This window comes from Prorops nasuta, unplaced genomic scaffold (assembly GCF_024137725.1).
Source record: "Prorops nasuta isolate Cenicafe-Biocafe unplaced genomic scaffold, Cenicafe_Pnas_1.2 PNAS00006, whole genome shotgun sequence".
Taxonomy (NCBI): Eukaryota; Metazoa; Arthropoda; class Insecta; order Hymenoptera; family Bethylidae; genus Prorops; species Prorops nasuta.
The window spans coordinates 2260261-2274855 of record NW_027116803.1 but is presented as its reverse complement, the minus strand read 5'-3'; the positions used below and the strand labels follow the sequence as shown (position 1 = coordinate 2274855).

The following is a 14595-nucleotide window of genomic DNA, read 5'->3' as shown; positions in this document are numbered from 1 at the left end:
CAAAAGATTTATTACGAGACGCGTCAATTTATCAATAAAAATGTTTTATTTTTTTTAATTTTATTTTCTCAGCTATATCAATAAAGTCTCATTTAATTAAGTGAATCGACTATTAAACATTAATATGGTATATTTAATTAGCCACTGTAATTTACAATTAGATATATCAGTTTGCTTGTAATTCTAGAATTAAATTGAAAATGCCGTTGGCGCGCATAACATTTATCAAGTAGAACGCATGCGCGACCACGACGACACGAGTTGGAATGGAATTGGAAATGTTGGAATATATATTTTTGGATTGAGGCATACACGTCTAAAGTTTATCAAACCTGCAGTGCTACGTACGGTGCCTTCACACGTCATTCTTGTCAATTTTTATATATTCTCTAAATTCATATTATTTCATGTAACATGTCGTCAGGCGGATGGGAAGTAGTTGGCAAAAATAAAAAGGATAAAAATAATGCCAAAGCTGCTAAACTTTCGAAAGCGGAAAAAAAGAAATTTATTGAAAACGCACCGAAAGTTGAGGATTTCCGTAAGCCTAAAATTTAATATAAACTTTTACCTTCAAAATAACATAAAGATCTCCTAAATGATTATTAGCATGATAATATTTTTTTTTTTTTATTTCAGTCCCATTAAGTCAAGTTAAGACACTTTATGAAAATTTCAATGGAAAGAAAGAAGAGAAGAAAGTCCAAAAGGGAAAAGAAAATAAAACTAAGGAAAATGAAGAGAAAAAAAAGCAGCAGAAACATCAGCAGCAACAACCTGTTGTAAAAAAAGACCAGCAGTTTAAAAAGAAACAGCCAAAATCATTGCAAGAAGCGCTGAATGCAGTAAGAATTGAAACCTAGCTTTCTCTTTGCTTTCTCTTTAAAGAGAAATATTGATTTGTGTGTCATCATTTCAGATTAATGTCAATGAATTTAATAATTTAGTAGCTGTCAGTCAAACACAGCATCCTGAAAATCCATTCGAGTGGCTGCAAATATGTGTTACATATCTTAACACAAATATTCCCATTGACAAAGAAGACCCCATATTTGCAGGCAAACCTAGAGATTATCCATTAAGTGTAGTACCAGACATCATTTATTCTACTCTAGATAAAACTATTAAAAAGGTTGGACGACATTCTACTCAAAGATTTTATACTACCCTTCTCTATGACATGGTTTCTAGAATGGACAAAGATCAACCAGTTGTGGGGCATAAAATTGTTCTACAACTTGTATCACTTTTATATCCAGAAATTCCTCAAGCTAGCATTAATATTTTAACAACTCTTAGAGACTCTTACCAAAATAGAAAACCTATTTGTTTAACTTTACTGTGGGTTTTGTCTCAAGGTGGAAGAAAGTGTTTGGATTTAGGATTGAAAAATTGGCATGAAGTGATGACTCCTTTGTTGGAGTCTAAGAACTATAGTAGTTATGTAGTGCAAATTCTCCATGATCTTGTTTTTGGACATGATAGTGTGCCAGATACAAATCTTTGTCTTTCTACTCTTTATCTCGAAATCATTGAAAATATTTATTCTGGGAAAATGAATATTTCTGCTCCAATATTCAATGAGCTTAATGTCATTATTGAAAAGTTAAGGGTGAGTTTTTTGTTTTATTCAGACAAGCTATAAAATCTCAATTAGGACATTGACAAAATTAATTTTATTATAGGCAATTTTATATACAGATAAAAATATAAATTATGAAAAATTATTTGAGAAATTGATGATAAAAATAACTCAAAAAACAAACGTTAACTACCGAAATGAATTACTAAAAGCTTCAGTAGATGCTCTTATAGCAGATCCAATGGGTTTTTCAACTTGGAGATTTTTGTACATCAAGCATTTATATCAATCTTATCAACTTCTAGGATATATCAGTAAGTAGATCTGTTGGTTCTAATCTATTAACTAGTACAATAACTAATATCTCATGATAAAATAATTACCTCGTAGATAAAAACTGGGACATTTTGTCCAAGTCTTTGAAGAAAAGAGAATTAAAATCAACTCTAGAAGTTTTCCAATTATTTAATGAGGGGTGGAAAAATAAAAAGGATGAAAATCAAATTAATGCTTGCAATAAAGAGTGCGAGGTAAATTGCTTTAATATTTAACCTTATTTAGTATAAATTTTCTTTAATACTTTAATGGTGTTTGAAACAAGTGAAAGTCTCGAGATTTCTGTTTTCTTTTCTTCTGTTTATTATAATTCATTGCTTTTACACTGCCAGCAGTATAAATAACCAAATTATTTCGTTTGAATCAAGATAATTTATTCTCAATAAATTTTTTGCAATAACGTTCCACAATTGACATCTACTCGAGTTTTGATCGGATTAGGTTAGACTATACGGGAGAATCATAGGTTAGGCTTATTGTTGGTGGGCAATGTGGGCATAGGTATCGATCGCTATTACCCAGTTTTCCCAACCCAACTAATACAGCCACAGTCTGTCTGCATACATAGTAGCATTGTGAACGCAGCCAATCGCGTCAGGCGGGTTGTCTTACCACACAGAGACACAGGTCATATCTAGCTACTCGCTCTCGCTCGCTACGCTACTGCCGTCAGTTCAGTCAGTGACAAAATTGACATCGTCTCGTCCGTTATAATCAAATTTGTTAATATCTACATATACTGCATAAGTTTTTGATAAGAATACCTGGGATTTTTAAATTTAACATTGAAGCAGAGGTATGCGGACAATTAGAAAGTATTAGAAAGTGATCTTGTTCACTTTCAACATCTCACTCATATTACGCATTATAAACTGTACTACCTATCGACTCTTCGTCAAATACCGTTAAAGGTCATTAAATACGATTAAATCACTAATTGCTTGTTGTTAAACTTATAGACACTATTACAAAAAATGACAGCTACAACGAAACGTCGATTCCCATGGAGAAAAGGAAGTACACTGTTATTGATACTTATTGCTGGGCTTGTAGCTTATGATTGTCAGAATCATGGCTCATTTGAAGGTATACCATAATTTTGTAAAGAAATTGATTATTTTCTAAAGGAAACCTATAATGAAGTAATTGCTCTTTAGCATCCAGTACAGGAAAATTTTTAAAAGATAGTGGAATTATTGCTTATACACAAATTGTTTTAACTACCACTATGGATTATGGGATGCAGATTTTAATATTTTTAGAAGAGACTACTCCGCCTTACTTCAAAGCAATTGTTGATTTTGTTTCACCTTACGTCAAATTAACAGGAGACCTTCTGCTTATTACTAGAAATTTAACAATCAAACTTTACAACAGTGTAGCATCATATGCTGAGAAGAATGATATTCATATAATATCACATGTAAGTATTCATTTGATATATTATCACATTCCATTTACAATACTGAAATGTTTATTAAATTTTAAATTTGTTATCAGATTGAATATTATGTTCCACTAATTGTGGAACAAACAATAGATGGAATCTTACAACTTTTAGCAACTGCTGTATTACTTTCTCTACAGCTCCTTGACAAATTAATCGAACTTACTTTTATTTTGATTAAATGGTTGGAGACCAATGTTTTTGTGTATGTATAATAAGATTAATCATTTCTGTTTTTTCTTTCTAGAAATAATAGATTAAAAATTTTTCTTTTAGTGGCAAGTTGAGTCCTGCGAATCTTCAAAGCTATGCCAACCAAGCTATTGATACAACTCATTCATATGCAAGTCAAACTATTGAGTGGGTTTATGAAAAAGTACAAACACTTTCAAAAGTACCATAAAAGCATTTATTATAATTTATAACCGATACAATCGGTCATGAAAACTCCATGTGTCAGCATTTATTTTCAAGAATATATTGTGTGGTGGCCATTTCACCTGTGATACTTAAAATATTTCGCTTCTTTTGAATCAAATTGGGCCATTTTGAATAATCATGAAATTACATCAAAATAACTCCTGAATAAACAAATACTATCAAATCAATTATTGTAATACTTTAGTATGTCTGTCAGTATGATTTCATATTTGATATTAAAGATGTCAACCAATTTTTTATACATTTATCAAAATGTATCATCATTTATGAACTTTTTTAGTTATTAATAAAATTTGTCTTAATGATATTTTTTTGAAGTTAAAAGAAATGTAAAAACAAATCATGCATACAACCCATTAATAATATTTAATTGCTACTTTGATGTAATAGCCTAGAATAGGATATACTGTCAGTAAAACAAATTAAAATCTATAAAGAAAAGAATCGTTATTTATAAATAAAAGATTATTAATAATAATAGTGAAAACAGATCAAAACATGATACTTCTTAATAAATATTTCCAAAATAAGACCTAACTAAAAACGTTTGTTTACAAATAAATACAATTAATAATAACCATAATTAGAATATATTAAAACTTTTGTTTAAAGAGATCAATGGAATGTGACATTTGCACACTCAAAAAGTAATATAAAGCTTCCTTTATCCTTACAATTAACTGTAAAACTTTTGAATTTATAGGTTTTTGGTTCAAGCTGAGCATTTTTACAGCTTTCTCTTCATAAAGCTGTATATGTATAAAAGCACATTAGCAAAAAAATATGATTCAAAAAAATTGTTTTGTAACCTTCAAATATAATGCTAATTAATGCATTATAGCTCGTATGGGAAAAAAAGTTTCATTGTATTTTTATATATTTGATTGCACAAGTATTCCTCTTCTTCGTCTCTTATACGTGCTAAGACCTCCAGTATTTGTCTAAAACAAATTTTATATTGCTATGAAATTGTTATAATTATTTTTCACATTCGGAGTTATTAAATATATATTTACACTATAGTACATGGCTCATTGCGTCCCTTCACCATACGGTCAGGTTGCCATTTCTCTTTTTTAACTGAAGGGAAATGAGTTATAACATCTTTTGCAGAAGCATGTGTTGGCCTAATTTCACACCAGGGACAATCGGTTTCAATCATAAGTCTATCCGAAGGGATAGTTGTGACAGCAAATAGATTTTCTTCTGTTTTAAGAGAGCTAGAAATTGTACATAATAAAAAAAAATTATATAAGAAAAGTTAATTAACTTTATCTTACCATCCGTTAATGCCTATAGATAATCCCAGCTGTAAAATTGAATTGGCATCTTCTGGATTTCCATCAAATGAATGTACAACACCTGCTGTTAGATCCTCTTTATGTTTTCTCAAAATTTTCACAAAATCCTCAGTTGCATTACGGCAGTGTAAAAACATTGGAAGTTTCAGTGTTGAGCACAGGGATAATTGCATTTCAAAATATTTTTTTTGTGTTTCTTTTGGACAAAATTGTAGCCTATCATAATCTAGACCCATTTCTCCAATAGCGATGATTTTATCTTTATTATCTAAGGCTAAATCAATTAATGATTTGAGGTATGCTTGTGGATCTCCAAACTCTTCAAATTCATTGCAACGAGTAGGATGACAGCCAACAGTAGAAAATAATCTTTCTGAAATATCAAGAAATATCACCAGTCTAAATATTAATCTACATTCCAAACTTAAATTTTTGTGTAATAAATCAAATTAAAATCACTAGTCATCTCCTTTCGTTTGCTCTTGCTGCTCTTATTGTAAAACATTTGCATATTATTAATTAATTTTACAAAAATTTATAAAAGAAAAAAAAGAAAGTTACAGAAAACAGTTATGGAAAAGAGTATTTAATTAGCTATAATATGCACAAACTTGGCAAAAAGGAATGATATTTTCAAACTTTCATTAAAACTAATTTGCAACTAAATCACATATAATAAAGTACATCGATAAACTAAACACTGTAAAGTATATATTTAAAATATTCACCATCCGTTCTAGCTAGCTCAAGAGCTTTTTTACTTTCTTCTACATTTCCAGCAGTGATAATGATCTTAGAAAGATTATTGTTCCAGCTTCTCTCTAAGACCTTATCCAAGTCTGATTGATGTTTTTGCGAGCCATGATAAATACCTTGGTACATTGGATCAGTCAAATTTGCTCCAATATCTACATCAATATTTAAAACATTTAATAAAGCACTCTTCGAGTTTTAAATACGTCAATATAACCTTATTCTTTATTTTGTAACTCAATTTCACAGTCAACTTTAATCATGCAGTTTCTTAGTAAAAATATTTTACCTATAAACTTTCGCAAATTTGCCATCTTTCGTGCAAACATTAACCGTGTAGAGTTATAAAATAGTCTAAAATAACCATAGAAATTTCAAAGATGTCTTTATGTTTGTACTTGTTTAACCGGCGTTGACTGACACATGTGCCTGCTGATAGTGTGAGAGGCGAGGTGAGGCGAGCATGTATACTTCTCCACCCACTCAGTTTTTTTTATAATTTTTATCAATAACATATCGGTGAGTTTCATACATTTTGTATAAAATTAAAAGCGCGTGTTATGATATAACCGCCAATTTTACCTCTAATTATACATTCCTCTTGCATATTTAATTTTGAATTAGATGCTTATAATTAAAAAAAAAATGGGTTATATTGCAAAAGGATCACAAAAAATTCTCTTTTATTTTACTCTTAAAAAATACACATACTGCATAACAGAAATTTAATTATTAAATATGAACTTTACTTTGAAATGATGACTTTGATATAAGTTATAATGAAACTGAATTATTTTGCATAAAATAGTAGACAATATACAGTTTTATCTTAATATTTATTATACAATGTTACACAAATTTTAGATGATATAAGAAATGTATTTAAATGTTGCACTGAATATATCCAATTCTATAACTATTAAATGTATAAAATATGAACTGATTAATAGGCAATCTAATAGTTTTTTCGTAACTGAATTAAGTCTTTTATAGAATTCTTTTTACAGATAATAAGTGTCATTACTGAAGTGACTTTACTATAGCATTTATTTTTTCCACATATTCTTCTTTCTTCTTTGCAATAGCAGTCTCAGCTTCAACAAATGCTTGCCTTCCTATTTTTCCTGGAACTAATTTATCAACATAAAGTGATTGCTGTTGATTATAAAGTTCTTTCAATGCTCTATCATGTTTTTGTAATTCTTGAACACGATCATGCATGTCACCTGACTCTCCTTTCAACTTTTGAGCCAATTCAACAACTAAACTAGTTGCAGTCTTGTATTCTTGATTAATACTTTTTATTGAAGATAGAAAAGCACTAACATCTTTATTAGTTTTTAAATTAACAAGTTGATCATCCAGATCATTGTAAGATGAGACCCTACGATCTTGAGCAGCTAGAATCTTCTCACATTGCCCAGCAATACGCAATTTACATTCAGAAGTTTCATCTTTATCAATAGAGAAATCCAAGCGAACATAAGTAATAACAAGTAAGTAAAGTAAAAACAATGCTGCTGCAACCAGCAAAGGTTCTTGGAACATCAATATACGAGGAAAGTTGTATTTTAACTTAAAGTTTTGAATATGATTTTCTACAAGGTTAGTCTTCATTATAGAAATTACAGGACGTCCAGTTGTGTCCAAATAAGTGTAATGTAAGGAATCTGGTAATCTTGTTGCTGAGTATGGAAGATTTAATTCAATATTACGACAACCTTCAGGCAGTATTATCTTTACAATCAATTCATCTACAACCATATCATCAAATATATGGTCTAGCAATCTCATTTCAAGAAGATATTCATCACCAGACTGGAATAAATACTCATAACTTGGAACATTATAACCAATTGTATATTTAGTTTTCCATCCACCAAACAGTGGAAATCTTGGTCTTAAATTAACTTCTACAGAATCTTTCTTGACACGCATGTGGGATGTAGAAATGTTACCAATCTCATCTCTGTAATAAATATCTGATGCTGCTGCAGGCAGAATAGTATCAAAACTTTGGATACTTGCTTGGCCAGATTTTGATTCCCTTGCATACTCATAACGAGAAAATGAACCCTTTAGCAATGCACCAGTGTGTAGTAAATCAATATTTTCCTCTACAGCAATGTTTCCCCAATGTGATATTTCAATAGTTCTTTCAATCTTTGTGACAGTTAAGAATTTATTATTGTTTTCAAAGTGTACTTCAAGTCTCTCGTATGAAAATGGTGGAAGGTTTTCATACAACCCATAAGTAATTGTGGAATCTGCCAAGGAGAATGGCTTGACTTTTGAATAGCTCTCAATATGCCGGGATGGTAGAGAAACAACTGTAGTTTGTTTAGCAATAGAGTATGGTGAGTACAGATATAAATTTCCTATGAATTTTACAAGCTGCTTCTCCTTCTGAGTGATCTCTTTAGGGTGAGGTACTAGCTTGTGAGAAAAAACTGTTTCAACTTCAACAGATGTAGTTCTACCTGGAGCCAATGGATCTTTAAGCTCTATTGAGTAGAAAAGTACATCTTTATATTCACTTATCTTAACCTCATTTATTTTAAGCTCTACGTGTCCAGGATCTCTAAATGCTCCAATGTAACTAAGGGTACTTTTATCTTCAGCGTGTATTGCAAAGAGAAAACTTTTAATCCGACTACTACCAGAGTTTTCCAACACCTGCCTTGATGTAATTTTTGTTAATTGGGATTGCAAATCGATATGTTTGTCCACATTCTTCAAGCTTAATCCCGGCTCCACGAGGTTGGCGGCTTCGGTGTTACAAATGTACAAAATACATGCTATTGCTAAACAAAATATCCACGAATGTGATGTATTTCGAACTAATTTTCGTAACATTTTGAATTTTTACTTTTAATTAAAAACTCGCTCCTTGAGTGTTTTCACCTATCACCGGTTATAGGTTAAACACGCAAACAATTGACAAGACCGCTGTGGGCAGACGTGGCATTGAAGCAGTAGCCAGTAATCACTAATCAGCAGTAATCCTCAAAATCCTTACTCAGTCGGTGGCGCCAACGCCAACATTTCATCTGAAGCGTTATTTGAGATACCCGTATAGCCATCTGTCGAAAGTGATATGAAGTAATAGTTTGTAATCTCGCCAACAGGTTGTAGCACTTGTAGGTTGGAATGGAATCATACGGGGCGGTATCAATAAACAAAATTTAAATTTAGTACGGTTTTGATTATATAAGATCAATTGTCTCACCTTAACTTTCAATACAATGCTTAGCTCGATCTTCGTTTTAAGTATTTGCTAAATTAAAATTCCATCTTAGTTTGGTTTATTGATACTGTGCTATAATTGAAATTTAATCTTATATAATTCCATTTTACAAGCTCTATAAGATATGTAACATAGGCTGTAGATTTTTCCGGCCTTAAATATGAGTTTAAGTTTAAATTTCGTCTATAGACTCAGGCCCTAGTTTTTATCAGTTAAGCTAGCGATTGCTAAATGTTAGCAAAAAATTGCGGCTAGAAATCAGCATTTAGCAGTATATTGCATGTTCTGAACTTAAATGGAAGATCCCAAATATTCTTTCCCGACATTCAATCCCGACACATTTAAAAATATGCTGGAATATCTTCATTCGTATTATTGCATGAGATGAACAATGATGAGTGTCATAGTCTAAACCGCGCGTCTGATATGGATATAATTTGAAGGAAGTCTAGCTCAGGAGGACTGTGAAATCTTGATAAGGAAGACCTATTTAGATACCGGTAAAAATATTTAACGCCTCCCCTAATAACATCTTATTGATTATGTTACAGGATAATGCCCTGGACCCAGATCAGGCTTTGGTAAGGCTTCCGTATAAGGTCTTGTAAGGCCCAGAAAAGAGGGAAACTTATTCGGATACGAATCAAAATGTAACGCCTCCTCTGGTAATATCTTTATCAGACTACGGGACAAGGTTCTGATCAGGATCTTATCGGAGGAGGTCCCTATATTCATAAGTAATATTAAAATAATGTTAATTATTCTGTAGTTTTTCAGAGGAATTTGTATACTTGCCTTTTAATAAAATCCGAAGTTCGTTAAGAAAATAATTGCAAATGTTCAATCCTCTTCAACCTACGCGTCTACAAAATTTAGAAGAAACATAAAATATGAGAGATTGAAAAAATTATGAAACGTTATAAGTTTAATGGGAACAAAACCAAGTGTCTGTAAACTTTTGTAATTCTAAATTTACAACGAAGATAACGAATGGTATAACAGACTTTTTTGTAGATGTATTCGAAACATTATCGCAAATGGTAGGTATTTACTAGATTTCAACAGTTTCGACCTAAAGATTTAATATAAAGTCATTTATATTATTTTTACTTTTGGAGATCTTTCAAATAAAAATCGTTAATTAAAAATTGTATCTTTAATCATTTCAATTACATCCTAGGTAATTTTATTTCCATGGGCTTTGACAACATCAATATCGTATTAAAATTTATTATTATGAAACTATATTGTCAATAAATTTTCAAGAGATATTATAGGGATGTTTTTTACCGACTTTCAGCTCTGGCTGCTTTATCCCCTTTTTTTCAACTTATCTGCAGAACTCTTGGAAACAAAAGTACCTACGAAGATATAAAATTGTAACATCTACCACACCTGCATCTTATTAATACACGATTAAACGCAATTTTCTTTATTACCATATATGGGTACGCCAGAAAATATTTTTGAAGAAACATTTATACAAAATGAATTATTCTTCATCTTTTGAATGTCTTTAGAGACATGCGATCTTTATATAGCTGCAAGTTTTAATGTGGATTACCTATCGTCAGCTAATAAAATCGTTGCGGAATGGCATGAAGGCGATGAATAATCATATTTCTTTAAGGAGAGTGGAAATCTGAAAAGAATAATTACCAATTACTTGTGATGTTACTCAAAAGTAATATCCTTAGCGACAATTTTGTAAAGTTTGAAATTTGTGGTCAAGAAGTGCTTTTCCAACATTAGCATCCCAGAGAATCACGATATAATCAGCATATTCATGAATTAGCAGGTAGCTGTTAAGGTTCTGCAGATAAAATAAGCATTTCAAAGTAAAATTAGGCGAAAGGCGAAAAGACAAGCGCAGCTATTCCTGAGGAGTTTCACTCCATAAATACCTGATCCAGAGATTTCAGCGAATCTCAGCAAAGACGTGCCGATGCTCAGGTGGCTTTTAGACTTCTTCGCGAGGCTCGAAATGAGCAAGCATCTATAGAAGGAAGTAGCTTATAATCCTGTAATTTCACGTGCTTCCTCGCGAAAGGACATTTCGCACGTTCTCGATCGTGCCACGTACGAGCTGCTTTTCATTCGGCTTTCTAGCCTCATGCTTTCCAAGGCTCACTAGTCTACTTCAAGATTAAAGAAACCTTACCGAATACTATATTCATTGGTAATATATTCGAAATGATTATATTTACGTGCTACCAATATACGGCCATACTGAATCGCATCATGAAATATTTACTTCTCATACTCCTATAGCACAGCACTGACATTTTCTCACTCCTTTCGATCATTTTTCAAATTTTCCAAATTTCAAGTTTTACTTCGCCCTAGATTCTATTATTTTATCTTTACTAATAACCGCAGCAGCAAGTTTATTGAATGATTGATACTCGTTCAACGAGAAATGTCAAGAACAGTTATTCCATCTGTGCAATTATTATTTTTCCCATTTTACCAAGATATCAGCATGTACCTTTACTATTTTGAATTGTATAACATATTTAGCCTCAAATATTGACCTTTGTCGTGAATTTCTAATGTTTACATCATTTGAGATATATTACAAGAGTTTCGCAAGTTTCTTGTTTAATTATGATATTCTATTCAATCTTGATCGATGAGTGATCAATCTATGGAAAAGTTTTGTATTCGTTTAGCCAGAGGATGGCTATGAATTATTGCTGCGTTGGTGCCAGATCACACGTACACCTATACTACTTAGAGGCTTAAACAGCTAGGATCTGATGTTTACGAAAAGGGAGGCTAAAGGGATCTTCATCAATCAATAGGGCAAACTATTTACGGCTACTGCATGTTGGATAAATAGTATTGACAGTCTCATTGAAATATTTGTCGGGCAACATTAAGCGCAGAAATATTTGATTTAAAGGAGATATGCTCATAAATCCTAAAGCGTGCAGAGTAATTTGGTTTACGGTATAGTTTAAGCCTACGCGTAAACCGGTAAAATGATAAGCCATTAACGCGAGAGGCTTGTAAAAGTCGATAAAGGAGCGCATTGGAGGGCAAAAAATATATTGGCACTTGCTGCAGACATTTTTTCCAAGCACTTTGTAAGTGAGAGGCACGCTCAAAGGTTATGAAGTGATTTTCGAGAGGTTCTTACAAGAAGGCAGAAATTCTTGTGCCAAGTAACGCAGTTAACTTTTCCCCATTTTTAGCTCCCACAGAGTTCGAATTCTAAGACTATTGTGACTCGAAGCGAGGGTAGGTGCGGTATATATATATGGCTCGAATATGCAGATATTTCATTCATTAAAGTATATATATAGCTTCGAAATTTCGCATTACCCGAATCGCTCATGAGTTTTGGCGTACTTTTCACGCTGCAGTGTATCGTTTCTTCCACAAAACTTCCCATCTTTGCATCCTTGAATCGCATGTCAGCTATGCAATTGAGTGCTGCCTGTTACAGCCAACTTTAACACAGTTTCACCGCTCGCTCTGTAAGTTTTGATAGAAGCGCCAAATTAGTCAGTCAGAACAGTTTGTATCTAGCAAAATTTTTTTAATGAAACTTGTAAATACAAAAGTTTCCTCTTTCGGCGGTGCTTCGAGAAACAAGTGCATACAAATGTGGCGCGGGGGCAAAGTGTAAGCTCAACTTCCGCGCGCGAATGCGATATCAGGAAATTCAGCTATGCCATAATCGATGTACAATAGCTTCGCGTTGCTCTTCGGGAGGTTTATACGAGAAATGTATATATCTAACACAGCCACACTGAAAAGTACAGTGAGGGAAACCGTTCGATCCATCTTCGGTGTGGAGAACGTTTAATGTATTGCGAATCACCGGTGGCACATTCTCTTTCCATATACATGCTTGCGATTCTGTTATTTTACAACTAAAATAAATCATTTTCGCTCCCCCGGTAGCACTTTCCAACAAACATTGCTGACTCATTGTCCCAAACTAGAAAAATCAATTCTCCTGCATGAATGTAAAACTATATAGTCACGTTAAACCTTTATATCCCTCTTATTTTCAAGAGAAATTATCGAAAGGAATAAAAAAGGCTGGGTTTATATATATATATATATATATACATATAGTTACAAGTGTATACGAACAATAAATGAATTTTCTTCGTAACATAAATATCCTTAAGTGGACGTTAAAAAAGATTTGTGAAGCAACAAAGTTTGTTATAAGGAGATTACGGAATTGGTTCTTTAATCTTGAATGCGTAATTCAGGGAAGCAGTGCATTCGTGGTATCTAGCCGAGGGTACTGCGGTGCTATAAAATGCCTTAAACTTTTGCACAGCACTATGCTTATAGTTAATGCACCACTGTACAGGTTTAAAAATATGCTGGTCTACAACAATAATTATGTAATAGGGTGTGATAGAGAGTTGATCCCGTAAGGTGGAGGAGAGTGTTTGTGCGATAGTTGATTAAAGAAGAAAAAGCCGATCCATCTAAAGTTTCATACATGCGTATTAACGATGAAACTGAAAATCCACCTAGCTCTTTTATAGTTATTCCAAGATTGATATCCAAGATACTCATATTTATCGTTGTGCGTATATACATTCGACGTTTTTAGCGAATGCAAAGCTTTTCGCCCCAATCATTCAGCATCGTGCCAAAACTACTATAAAGGTTATAAGCATAGGTATATGGATATACAAGGATCGTTCGATTCGCCTTATAGTCGTCAATTTCTCTTTCCTCGTCGATGCCTCCCTTATACATGCTTTCATTGCTGATGGATGGGTTCTGGTACGATAAGAACATTTATCAGATGTGCAGAGACTGAAATTAACGAATGTCGATAAATTTCACAGTTTTAACAGGTCTATTGCTCCATATTGATTTCTTTAGGCTCATCGTTCCACTTTGGTGCACCCAATAATCTCGCTACCGCTTATTTTATTCTTCAATAATTCGATTCAATTGGTGAATCTTCGCTTTTCAACCAACGCAACGAGTATTTATACTACATAAAAGATTGCGAGAACATCAGTATATTATATATTGATGTACTTTTAAACGAACAAAGAATCAAGCGTATATATTCGATGCATTCTCATTTCCATTGGATATATTTTATTTCTCAACTGGTGTAACAGTAAGTGTATTATATATTACTCACCCGAGAAATATCATTCTGGATTTTAATGAGAGAATTATTGTATCTGGTATAGCCACGTAGCAGAAATCGTTGAGCTGAACAATTGTTTTTCTGATATAAAAATCGAGAGGCAGCTGGGGAGAAATGGTTTCTTTGGCGAAAAGTCTAAGCAATGGCGACTGAAAATTCAGCATTTCTATTGTCACTGGTCGAGACGCGTTCGGGTTACTCCGCAGATCAGGGAAAACCCCGCTGCTGTGTTGAATAGTCGACGAGGAACGGTTATAGCGATAATACAAGAGATACGACAGAAGGGGAGAATATTCTCAGCGTTATAAGTTGAATTCGCGAGATCAGCTAGAGGAAAGATGAAAT

General features: G+C 32.7%; 3 protein-coding genes across 3 annotated transcripts; 1 reads left to right on the top strand and 2 right to left on the bottom strand.

Annotated features, from left to right (window-relative positions):
* Positions 1–325: 325 nt before the first annotated feature.
* On the top strand, positions 326–4049 carry Tmem214 (Transmembrane protein 214). Its single transcript, XM_066728329.1, has 9 exons — positions 326–541; positions 640–845; positions 920–1612; positions 1686–1896; positions 1973–2112; positions 2878–3004; positions 3076–3341; positions 3419–3570; positions 3642–4049. The coding sequence occupies exons 1-9, from the start codon at positions 415–417 to the stop codon at positions 3766–3768; spliced, it is 2049 nt and encodes a 682-aa protein (XP_066584426.1). The 5' UTR covers positions 326–414; the 3' UTR covers positions 3769–4049.
* Positions 4050–4191: 142 nt separating this feature from the next.
* Positions 4192–6290, bottom strand: LOC136774182 (deoxyribonuclease TATDN1). Its single transcript, XM_066728330.1, has 5 exons — positions 6150–6290; positions 5836–6015; positions 5087–5480; positions 4823–5026; positions 4192–4747 (listed from the first exon to the last, which is right to left on the bottom strand). Exons 1-5 carry the CDS (start codon positions 6187–6189, stop codon positions 4642–4644), a joined length of 924 nt encoding a protein of 307 aa, XP_066584427.1. The 5' UTR covers positions 6190–6290; the 3' UTR covers positions 4192–4641.
* A 387-nt stretch (positions 6291–6677) lies between these two features.
* On the bottom strand, positions 6678–8835 carry LOC136774140 (dolichyl-diphosphooligosaccharide--protein glycosyltransferase subunit 1). Its single transcript, XM_066728251.1, has one exon. It carries the CDS (start codon positions 8714–8716, stop codon positions 6881–6883), a length of 1836 nt encoding a protein of 611 aa, XP_066584348.1. The 5' UTR covers positions 8717–8835; the 3' UTR covers positions 6678–6880.
* Positions 8836–14595: the final 5760 nt, after the last annotated feature.